This window comes from Macaca nemestrina, chromosome 9, assembly GCF_043159975.1.
Source record: "Macaca nemestrina isolate mMacNem1 chromosome 9, mMacNem.hap1, whole genome shotgun sequence".
In the NCBI taxonomy this organism is placed as follows: Eukaryota; Metazoa; Chordata; class Mammalia; order Primates; family Cercopithecidae; genus Macaca; species Macaca nemestrina.
The window spans coordinates 130,678,224-130,690,520 of record NC_092133.1 but is presented as its reverse complement, the minus strand read 5'-3'; the positions used below and the strand labels follow the sequence as shown (position 1 = coordinate 130,690,520).

Here is a 12,297-nt window from a genome sequence, read left to right as displayed (position 1 = left end):
GAATGGGTTAATTTACAGTTATCACACATGCTGACGATACATATTCGAGTAACAACAAAACTTGGATTTAATGGATTATATGCATATAGTTTTCCATTGTAAAACTCTTGAACGATAAATGAGCATAACCTACAAGTCAAAAATTATAAAAAAAATTAAAATGACTCTTTGTTCCAGGGAAAAACCTTCAGCATCTGGAAACTGAATGATCTTCGTGACCTGACACAATGCGTGTCCTTGTTCTTATTTGGAGAAGTTCACAAAGCGCTCTGGAAGACGGAGCAGGGGACTGTCATAGGGATCCTCAATGCCAACCCCATGAAGCCCAAGGATGGTTCAGAGGAGGTAAGAGCCTGTTTCTGGGATTTGAGCGATGATTGTCCTCACAAGTTAACTGAGTTTTATCAAAGACGTTTGAGGCTGCACACAGTGGCTCACACCTGTAATCCTAACACTTAGGGAGGCCAAAGCGGGAGGATCACTTGAGCCCAGGAGTTCAAAACCAGCCTAGGCAACACAGTGAGACCCCCATCTCCACAAACATGTAAAAATTCACTGTGAGTGGGCGCACAACTGTAGTTCCAGCTATTCAGGAGGCTGCAGTGGGATGTTGAGGCTCTAGTGAGCCCTGATTGTGCCACTGCATGCCAATCTAGGTAACAAAGTAAGTCCCCATCTCAAAAAAAAAAGAAAAGAAAAAAGTTTGTATTAGTCTACCTCCAGAAAATAAGTCATGCTTTTATGTGATTGTGTCTCTGTGAATCTGGCTTTTCATGTTTTATTTATTCATTACCCACCAGTATTCTGAATTTCCACCTATTCTAAAATGTTTGTAACAACTACCTTTATTCTGTCTTTTCAAACTAGTTACAAAGTTCTTGGAGGTTTTTTTTTTTAACTATTATACTCAGATTTCCTTAGATTCATACTTTTTTTTTTTTTTTTTTTTTGAGAGTGAGTCTTGCTCTGTTGCCTAGGCTGGAGTACAGTGATATATTCTTGACTCACTGCAACCTCCATCTCCTGGGTGCGAGTGATACTTCCACCTCTGCCTCCTGAGTAGCTGGAACTACAGGTGTGCACCACCACGCTCTGCTAATTTTTGTGGGGTTTGCGTGTGTGTGTGTGTGTGTGTGTGTGTGTGATGGAGTTTCACTCTTGTTGCCCAGGCTGGAGTGCAATGGAACGATCTTGGCTCACTTCAACCTCCGCCTCCCAGGTTCAAGTGATTCTTCTCCCTCAGCCTCCCAAGTAGCTGGGATTACAGGCATGCACCACCATGCCCAGCTATTTTTTTTTGTATTTTTAGTAGAGACGAGGTTTCACCATGTTGGCCAGGCTGGTTTCAAACTCCTGACCTCAGATGAGCCACCCACCTTGGCCTCCCAAAGTGCTGGGATTATAGCCATGAGCCACCACACCCAGCCTATTTTTGTGTTTTTTTTAGGGACAGGGTGTCACTATGTTGCCCAGGCTTGTCTTGAACCCCGGGACTCAAGTGATCCACCTGCCTCAGCCTCCCAAAGTGCTAGGATTACAAGTGTGAGCCACCGTGCCTGGCATGATTCCTTATATAAATTTTTATGGTGGCATCAAGAAAGCAGTGTTTTATAATTGAGGGAATTTTGCTTCATTGACTATGACAACCATAGCTGCAGTTTAAAATCAAAGTGAATTTTCATCTTCTCAAATACTAGAGTTTTGGCACTATCCACTGCTTCTCTAGGAAATCGCAAATCTAGACACAGTGTGAATAGCAGCTGGCAGTTCTCTACTCTGACCCAGCACGGAGCTTTCCTCTATTGTAGTCAGATTATTCTTTTCAAGAGAAGTGAGAAAAATGTTATCTCATTCCTCGCTTTCACCAGAGAATGGCAACAAATCTTCCTCTATTGGTTAGGAATGTGTTTGGCTGCAAATAACAAAAACTTAAGTACAGTTTCTTTTCAACAATAAACAGTGGGACTTCTTTTTCTTACATATATTTTTTAAAAATCCAGATTTAGACACTATAGCGATTTAAGAGTGACATCTCTGTGAATCTCAGCCTTTCTCTCCTGGTCACAAGATGCCTTTGAAACTCTAGCCATCACTGTGAAGTGGCATACCGTGGAAGGGTGCCAGTTTCTTGGAGAGGAACACCGTACACTCTTTACCAATCCCGTGGGAGAGCTCTAAACACCTTGCCAATTTCTACTATTTCTAGATCTGGTAGGTTCCCAGGTCTGGCTGGAAGCTTTGTACAAACCCAGCTGCCAGTGGTTCAGCACAAACCAAGCTACCCGCAGCTTTGCACAAGCCCGCCTGCGGGAGTATGCATCCAGGAGACAAAACACTTATACAAGTTGAGTGAAGCACCTTAGGCAGCGAGAGTCCACAGAAGCCTAGGATCTAGGTTGAGCCAGTCCACCAAAGCTTAGGAAAGGCACTCCAGGCAGGCAGAGTCCTGTCTGCTCATGGCGCTCTTCACCCTGCAGTGAAGGGATTGTGAAAGCACCCTGATCCGAGTTTTATAACCTGGAGGCCACTTGGCTTATTGAGCTCAAGTGTTGTAGGAGATCTTCTCATAGGAGGGGTGAGGACAAAGACCGAGCTATTTGGGACAGTCCCTCTTGGTACAGTCTCTCCACGAGGAGAATTGCAAACAAGAAGGGAGAGAGCTGAGTTCAGCGAGGCCTTTCAGGAACTTGTCTCCCTCCAGTCATCTCCATTCAAGGCAAGAAGTGAGGAGGAAGGGGGAACCAGCCTCCTAACTCATTTTATCAGGAAAGCAAAAGCTTCCCTACCAACTCCTGTTTACGTCTGAGCATCTAGAACTTATCACATAACTAATGCTAGCTCTAAGGAGTGCTGGGAAAACAGGAAACAGGATCTATTACCTAAGGCTGAGAACTCGGCCAGCCCAGATAAAATCAGGATTCCATTCCCAAAGATGAAGGAAAGGATGGAAAATGGGAAGAGAACTGAAGGTGCCTTCTGCACCTCTGTTCCTAAAACAGTGATAGAGCACTGGCTTCAGATTCCTTTAGACCAGTGAAACCTCTCTCCTTGTTTCTAAAACTGACAGAGCACTGGCTTCAGATTCCTTTAAACCAGTAAAACCTCTCTCCTTTTTGAGACAGGGCCTCACTCTGTTACCCAGGCTGGAGTGCAATGGTGCGATCACAGCTCACTGCAGCCTCAACTTCCCAGGCTGTAGTGATCCTCCCACTTCAGCCTCCCAAGTAACTGGGACTACACGCACGCACCACCACGCCTGGCTAATTTTTGTGTTTTTTTGTGGAGACAGGGTTTTGCCACATTGCCTAGGCTAGTCTCAAACTCTTGGCCTCAAGCGATCCGCCCGCCTCGGCCTCCCACAGTGCTAGGATTGTAGGCATGAGCCACTGCGCCCGGCAGTAACCTTCTTAAATCAGCACCACCCATTCTTTTTTCTATTCCTGCTAATAAAAGGCCATAATTTTGTCTGTCTTTAACTCCTGCCCCACCTTTTTCTTACAGGTGTGTTTATCTATTGATCATCCTCAGAAGGTCTTAATTATGGGTGAAGCTCTTGACTTGGGAACCTGTAAAGCCAAGAAGAAGAACGGAGAGCCGTGCACGCAGACTGTGAATTTGGTTGGTTTCAGCCTTGTTAGGATGGTTTCTGCTAAAGAAAAGAACAGTTAGGAATAAACTGTAGGTACTTTAGCTGTGATGACCAGTTTGGAATTGAGTGTCCCACTTAAAGGAAGAGTCAAAATGAAAAAATTTAATGTGTGGTTAATAATTGCCAGTTTAAAAAAGTGAGAGCAGGGGAAGGGTGGGGAGATTTAACCTCTTAGGAAAGTGATCTTTTATCTGACCAAGAGGTTTAAGACAGAATTTTTGTTTGCCTTCAATTCTTATAGTTCCACAGAGCAAACATGATGAAATACAATGAAAATTATATTTTAACCTATATTTTAACTCCATTATACCTTTTCTTAGGGCTTTTAAAAAAAATAATAGCTTCATTTAGGTATAATTCACATACCATACAATTCACCCTTTTAAAGTAAGCAATTCAGGCCAGGTGCGATGGCTCAGGCCTGTAATCTCGGCACTTTGGGAGGCAGAGGTGGACAGATCATCTGAGGTCGGGAGTTCGAGACCAGCCTGGCCAACATAGTGAAACCCCACCTCTACTAAAAATACAAAAATTAGCCAGGCTTGGTGATGGGTGCCTGAAGTCCCAGCTACTTGGGAGGCTGAGGCAAGAGAATCACTTGAACCCAGGAGGCAGAGGTTTCAGTGTGCCGAGATCGCACCATTATACTTCAGCCCTGGGTGATAGAGTGAGATTCTGTCTCAAAAAAAGAATATAAATAAACAATTCAGTAATTTCTAATACATTCACACAGTTGTGCAACCATCACCACTGTGTAAATTCAGAACCCTTTCATTGCCCCGGAAAGAAACCCAGTACCCACTAGCAATCACTCCCAGTCTCCTCTCTCCCAGCCCCTGGTAAGCACTAACCTTACTGTCTCTATGGATTTGCCTCTTCTAGACATTTCATATAATGGAATCACAATATGTGGCCTTTTCTGTCTGGCTTCTTTTGCTTAGCATAATTTTTCTCACAATTGATCTATGCCGTAGCATTTATCAACACTTTATTCCTTTTTGTGGGTAAATAATATTCCATTGTATGGATATACCACATGTTGTTTTATTCTTTCATTGGTTGATAGACACTTGGGTTGTTGCCACATTTAGCTATTATGAATAATGCTGCTAACACACTCACATACAAGTTTTTATGTGGATGTATGTTTTCCTTTCCCTTGGGCATATACCTGGGAGTGGGATTGCTGGGTCAGTATGGTAACTGTCTAGATTTTGGAGGAACTGCCAGACTGGTTTCCCAAGTGGCCCCACGGTTTTACATTCCCACCAGCAATGGATGAACTTTCCAGTTCCTCCCTGTCCTCATCAGCAACTGTTACTGTATTTCTTTTTCGTTATAGACATTGTAGTAGATGTGAAGAGGTACTTCTTAGAGTTCTTTGAAAGGATTAAATGACAGGTTTTGGTTTCAGCTTTTTTTATTCCCTTATTCCTTCCTATTAAATGAATTGGTGGGCAGGAAACAATAAGGTGGGAGACGATTGGAAAATGCGGTTTCAGAGTGAAGTACCTAACGAATCTCCCCATGAGAACTAGATTCTTAAAAATCCATTGTCTGGACAGGGGCGGTGGCTCATGCCTGTAATCCTGGCACTTTGGGTGGCCGAAGTGGGCAGATCACTTGAGGCCAGGAGTTCAAGACCAGCCTGGCCAACATGGTAAAACCCCGTCTCTAGTAAAAATACAAAAATTAGCTGGGTGTGGTGGTGCATGCCTGTAATCCCAGCTACTTGGGAGGCTGAGGCACAAGAATCACTTGAACCCGGGAGGCAGAGGTTGCAGTGAGCCAAGATCACGCCACTGCACTCCAGTCTGGGTGACAGAGCGAGACTCTGTCTCAAAAAAAAAAAAAAAAAAATCCATTGACACCATAACTACTGTTCACTCGGTAGAACAACGCTGCACCATCTCTCTTTGTTTCTGTCACTGAAAGGATAGCACTTGTCCAAGGATCAACCAGAGAAACAGCTAGAAAAACCTCTCTGGGAGCTGATTTTGTTTTTAAATTATTTTTTACTGGGGCAAAATTAATAGTTAACCATTTTAAAAATGTATATAATTCAATGGTATTTAGTTGTGTAACCACCAGCTCCCTGGTTTCAGAATTCCATCACCCTGTGAAAACACTGGCACCATAAAGTCATCACTGCCATCCCCACTCCCTCCATCTCCTGGTGACGTCTAATCTGCTTTCTGTCCTTATGGATTTGCCTCTTCTGTAAAAGGACTTCTACAACATGGGACCTTGTGTATCTGACTTCTTTCACCTAACTTGTTTTTGAGGTTCATCCTAGAAGCTGATTTCCTTTGTAGAAAGAGGGCAAGGGGAATTTCATCAGAACAGTGCTTTCAGGGGCCTCGAAGGGAAGAACTTCTTCCCCTCGGGGACTGAGTACCCCTTCCACGTTGGGAATGTTCGTGGAGGTCGGCAGGGAGGACTCTTCCTGCGTCATGTTCCGGGAAGTGGGGAGAAGGAACTGTGTCTGCTCACTGCTGTTTCCTGGCCTGTCGCCCTCATCCTGATGCCACTGCTCTGCCTTTTGCAGCGTGACTGCGAGTACTGTCAGTACCATGTCCAGGCTCAGTACAAGAAGCTCAGTGCAAAGCGCGCTGACTTGCAGTCCACCTTCTCTGGAGGACGAATTCCAAAGAAGTTTGCCCGCAGAGGCACCAGCCTCAAAGAACGACTGTGCCAAGATGGCTTTTACTACGGAGGAGTTTCTTCTGCCTCATATGCAGCTTCAATGTAAGATGTTCTCGGGGCTTCTTTTGGGCAGAGGATTTTGCTTATCAAAGACTAAACCTACTAGTTGTACCTTCCTGTAACCGTCATAGGATACTTGTACAGGTTTTATCTTTCATCACTCATTGCCTGAAACAAGTTGGTTAAAGACTGCTTTTATTCCCAGGTGGAGATAAAAACTTTCAGGAGACAGACAGATTGACTTATGTTGTGTTGAACTTTAAGACAGCCCACTCTTCTCTTCAACTTTTTTTTTTTTTTTTTTGGTGTGGAATCTTACTCTATCACCCAGGCTGGAGTGCAGTGGCACAGTCTCAGCTCACTGCAACCTCCATCTCCCAGGTTCAGGTGATTCTTCTGCCTCAGCCTCCTGAGTAACTGGGACTACAGGCGCATGCCACCACGCCCAGCTAATTTTTGCATTTTTAGTACAGACAGGGTTTCACCATGTTGGCCAAGCTGGTCTCGAAATCCTGACCTCAGGTGATCTGCCTGCCTTGGCCTCCCAAAGTGGTGGGATTACAGACATGAGCTACTGCTCCCAGCCCCTCTTTGTCTTCTAATGTGAATAGTGCACCTTTGTCAGGGCCATTAAAAACGTGTTAATTACAGTGTTAACACCCTTCTAATTATTTATCCTACTACTATTTGAGTGAGGCTACAGACCTCGTGGAACCCAAATTTCATTCAGTGAGTGAATATACTATGAAGCCCCACACGGGGAGTGGGGCGATGCTGGGCAGGCATCCATGGCCCCTTGCCTGGGGAGTCAGGGTCACTAGAGTCCCTGATGCTGTAATCCAAGGGTGTCCAATCTTTTGGGTTCCCTGGGCCCCTTTAGAAGAAGAATTATCTTGGACTACACATAAAATATACTAATGATAGCTGATAAGCTAAAAAAAAAAAAAAGTCTCTTAATGTTTTAAGAAAGTTTATGAATTTGTGTTGGCCCACATTCAAAACCATCCTGGGCTGCGTGTGGCCCGCGGGCTATGGTTTGGACAAGCTTGTAATCAGTGGCCTCGTCACCACATTATATAAAGTATATCTGAGGACTTGGCACGAGGCAGCTACAGTTGATCCAAGAATAAAACATAGATTTTTGGTCCCAATCCAACAGGAATGGGGCCAGAGGACTCACTTCCTGTTTCTTTTTTAACAGTAAGCATGTTTTTGAGATTTAAAATGATTTCTGAATTTTTCCAATCTGCTAAAAGCAATACATGTATATTAGTCTTTTAAAAGAACATACAATTCAACCAATGGAGAAAATAGAAACCAACTATAATCCTACCACCTGAAAAACGGTTAGTTCTAGGCCAGGCACGGTTGCTTACATGTATAATCCCAGCACTCTGGGAGGCCAAGGCAGGAGGATTGCTTAAGCCCAGGAATTTGAGACCAGCCTGAGCAACATGACAAAACCCCATCTCCACAAAATGCAAAAAAATTAGCTGGGCATGGTGGCACACGCCTGTAGTCCCAGCTGTTTGGGAGGCCGAGATGGGAGCATTGCTTGGGCCAGGGGAAGTTGAGGCTGCAGTGAGTCATGAAATTGACTTGCTCCACTGCACTCCAGGCTGGACAACAGAGTGAGATCTTGTCTCAAAAAAGACCCCAAACTGTTAGTTCCTTGGTATATATACTCCTAGGTGTTATGTTTTGTTTTTTCATATGTATAAATTTTTAGTAATATAAAATGAGATCATATTGTCCCTATTCTTAGTATCCACTTTTTTTCCAGTGTAAAATAATTAATGTTTTTCTTGTCTTATGTATTTTTAGTGGCCACATAGCATTCTTTTACATACTCTGCCTTAATTCATTTAAGCAGTTCCCTATGGGGGAACACTAATGGTGTTTCCAGTGTTTCACATTATAAACAAAGCTGTCGTTCATATTCTACATTTTTGCATAATCCTTAATTATTTAAAGATATCCAGACTGCTAGATCAAAGCATTGGGTTGTTTTTTGTTTTTGTTTTTGTTTTTGTTTTTTTTAATTTGCCAAATTTCCTTCCAGAATGACCTCAAGCAGAGGGCCTCTAGCTTTTTGTCTGTGACACAGTGCATAAACCAGTTATGCTATTGGGCCAGGACATTAAGAAAGCCTTCTTAGGCCGGGCGCGGTGGCTCACGCCTGTAATCCCAGCACTGTGGGAGGCCGAGACGGGCGGATCACGAGGTCAGGAGATCGAGACCATCCTGGCTAACACGGTGAAACCCCGTCTCTACTAAAAAATACCAAAAAATTAGCCAGGTGTGGTGGCGGGCGCCTGTAGTCCCAGCTACTCGGGAGGCTGAGGCAGGAGAATGGCGTGAACCCGGGAGGCGGAGCTTGCAGTGAGCTGAGATCCAGCCACTGCACTCCAGCCTGGGTGACAGAGCGAGACTCCATCTCAAAAGAAAAAAAAAAAAAGAAAGTCTTCTTAGATGGTGTTTTGAGAAATTTTGACAGTGTGTGTCATAAACGATGATATCTATGCCTTCTTTACCTCATCAGAGCGTTAGGGCTTTAGTGATTCTCCTTTTGGGGTGACTTGTCATTTCAGTGCAGCAGCTGTGGCCCCTAAGAAGAAGATTCAAACCACTCTGAGTAACCTGGTCGTTAAGGGCACAAACCTGATCATCCAGGAAACACAGCAAAAACTCGGTAATTTTGTTTTTCCATAAGAAACTTCTTTCTCCAGTTTAATGATGCAGTCTTAGGGATAAAAGACTACACATTGGGTACAACGTACACTGCTCCGATGATGGGTGCACCGAAATCTCAGAAATCACCACAAAGAACTTATTCATGCACATAAATAAATAAATAAGCGAGCAAGCAGTCTTTCGGGTTGAAAATGGATACAGCTCATACTCTTAAGTAAGAAGAATCCACTCATCACCTGTACTCAGTCAGTTGTGTGGTCTAACCTAAAGCAATCAAGCCTGGTTTGCAGGACCTTAAGGAAAAAAATAGCACATTGGTTTTAGCTGTGTCTTACCTTAGTATGCTTTTTACAATTTCTTGGTGTGTCTGGGTCCACCTCTTTACATCCGGCATTAGAATCAGCAGCATTACCTTCCTGGCCAAACTTATTGGTTATCTTTTGTTAAAATGGGTCTTGGTCATAAAAACAAAAGAATTTTTAATAAAATAAAAATAAAAACAAGTCTTGATCAGAGAATGCAGCCCCCACCCTGGGCTTATGGTCATAAGCCGTGGTCAGGGACCCTTATCCTTAGTGCGTATTCCAGAAACAGGGTGTGGAATCACCCCCAGATTTAAGGGCTTAGTATTCTAATCATTACTAGAAATAAAATATACTGAGGATACCTGCCATCCTCTGAGTCCAATGATGGAGGTTAAGGATTCTTTTCTTTCCTCTTGGTATTCTGTCTTCTTCGTTTACATATGACTAAAATTACGAGTGCAGAGTTTAGAAAGTGGTATGTCATATGACCTCAAACTATCTGAATGTGAATCCTCTAAAACTGGTGTTGACCTGGCACAGGAATACCCCAGAGGAGCCTGTCTTGCTCTGAGGAGTTCAAGGAACTGATGGACCTGCCGACGTGTGGAGCCAGGAACTTAAAACAGCATTTAGCCAAAACCATGACTTCAGGTACCATCAGCTGTGCGGCTGCACGTGTGTCCCTGTGTTCCCTCAGCCGCCCAGGGCACCCCCTCAGTCTGTGGGCTTCTGTTTCAGGGATCATGGGGATCCCGAAACCTGCCATCCAGTCCATCTCGGCCTCAGCACTCTTGAAGCAACAGAGGCAGCGTATGTTGGAGATGAGGAGAAGGAAATCAGAAGAAATACAGAAGCGGTAAGAGGAGCAGATTTAACATTCCCTGTTTGGGTTATCCATCTCATCGATTTCTAGAATGTGACTTCAGGTTTCGGTTGGCTGCGTTTTAACTCTGAAAGTGTAAAATAGTTTTCCCATAACCTGAATAGCATTTAAGGCTGTGTTATTTCTTACACTGGTGACTCCCAACACCAAATGGTACAGGTTAGAGTCGTTATCACCATGGAGAAGGGAAAGGGGTGACATGTATGTAAAGAGGGTTTTTGTGAAGGGGGAGAGCGTAGGTTCACCTGCTGGCTGTCATTTTCTCTCTCTCTTTTTTTGAGACAGGTTTTCACTCTGTCACCACAGCTGAAGTGCAATGCCGCAGTCTCGGCTCACTGCAACCTCCATGTCCCAGGCTCAAATGATCCTCCTGCCTTGGCCTCACAAGTAGTTGGGGCTACAGGCATGTGCCACTATGCCTGGCTAATTTTTGTGTTTTTTTCTAGAGACTGAGTTTTGCCCTTTTGCCCAGGCTGGTCTCAAACTCCTGGATGCAAGTGATTTGCCTGGCTGCCATTTCTGGGTTTTGCTACAATTCCGTTTTTTATGACAGGCAGAGCCAGTGAGTAGAGTACAGTTCTTTGGATACATGATAGAAATGAAGCACTAAAAATGGAGAGTCATTTTAGAGGCAAAAGCAAGTGGAAATGTGTTACTTGGCTTCAGCCAATAATAAAAAAAATCAAGCGGAAAAGCGTATGGTAGGTGGACAAATGAATGATTCCTGAACTCAGGTCATCTGAATACTGGTGAGAGCTGCGGTTCACAGGCACTTCATACGTACTCCATAAACACAGCGTCTGAGCCTCCGGGGGCTTCTCAGCCTTGTTTGACTAATAGTGTGCCTGGAGGTCAGAGAGCTAGTTTGTGCTAGGGCCGAGTTTTGGGCTCACACATGTGCTCTGATGCTGAACCTTTTGCCATCCCGAATCTGGGCTGCTGAAAGGCAACATCCACGAAAGGGAGTCAACGATAAGACAAGAGGAAATTCTTTGGGAAAGTAAGCGATTGGGTTTGTTCTCAGGCAGATTAGTTGGAGGTGCTGGTGGCATATCTATAGAACTATTCATTGTGAGCCTATAGGTGACATAAATTATATACGTGGGCATAGAAATCTGTACAGAGTTGGAGGCCTCGTGGGAAATAGAGAGTGCCCATCAGTTTGAAGCATTGCATAATGAAAATTTTCAGAGTTTTGTTGGCCAAGGAAACCTAATCTTTGCGCAGGATTTGATAGGCAGTTTGCAAACACAGCCTGGAGCTTGCAAGAGTGGGTGTGTGGGGTTGGGAAGAGTACTGCTCTGGGACGGGCTGGTTCTCATCTTGAGCCTGGCCCTTGTGAGTAATGTGATCCTAGGCCTCAGTTTCTTCATTGATCAGATGATAAGTTTGGACTGGATGATTTCTGAGGTTTGTTGTTTGTTTTTAAATATCTCTTACCAGGCTGACTCAGTGGCTCATATCTATAATCCTAGCACTTTGGGAGGCTGAGGCAGGCAGATTGCCTGAGCCCAGGAGTTCAAGACCAATCTGAGCAACATGGTGAAATCCTGTCTCCACAAAAAATACAAAAATTACCTGGGTAGGGTGGTGCACACTGTGGTCCCAGATACTCAGGAGGCTGAGGTGGGAGGATCACCTGAGCCGGGGAAGCAGAGGGGCAGCGAGCCGCAATCATGCCAGTTCACTCCAGTCTGGATGATAGAGCAAGACCCTGTCTCCAAAAATAAAAGTAAAATAGCTCTTAAAACTATTTGTTGCCAGGCGTGATGGCTCATGCCTGTAATCCCAACACTTGGTAGGCTGAGGCACGAGAATCACTTGAACTCGGGAGGCAGAGGTTGCAGTGAGCCGAGATCATGCCACTGCACTCCAGCCTGGGCAACAGAGCGAGACTCTGTCTCAAAAAAAAAGAGGGGGGCTGTAAAATAATCTCTAAGTTACAGTGCTTTTCATTAATGACTTCCAAATGTCTCACGTGTATTGTCTCTTCCCAGTAGCATAAACGAAGATGCAAGGAGATGCAATGAGTTCTTACAGGCCCTAGAGCTGACGGTAGG

At 44.3% G+C, this 12,297-nt stretch overlaps 1 protein-coding gene across 3 annotated transcripts in view; it reads left to right on the top strand.

Moving 5' to 3' along the window:
* Positions 1–12,297, top strand: part of LOC105490620 (minichromosome maintenance 10 replication initiation factor) — a 50,976-nt gene that overhangs the window by 22,618 nt on the left and 16,061 nt on the right. For all 3 annotated transcript variants that reach the window (XM_011756430.3, XM_011756428.3, XM_071070480.1), the window contains 6 exons: positions 178–345; positions 3,502–3,618; positions 6,198–6,397; positions 8,947–9,047; positions 9,895–10,005; positions 10,093–10,210. In XM_011756430.3, the coding sequence (XP_011754732.2) occupies positions 178–345; positions 3,502–3,618; positions 6,198–6,397; positions 8,947–9,047; positions 9,895–10,005; positions 10,093–10,210 (815 nt within the window). The remainder of the gene's footprint in view (positions 1–177; positions 346–3,501; positions 3,619–6,197; positions 6,398–8,946; positions 9,048–9,894; positions 10,006–10,092; positions 10,211–12,297) is intronic.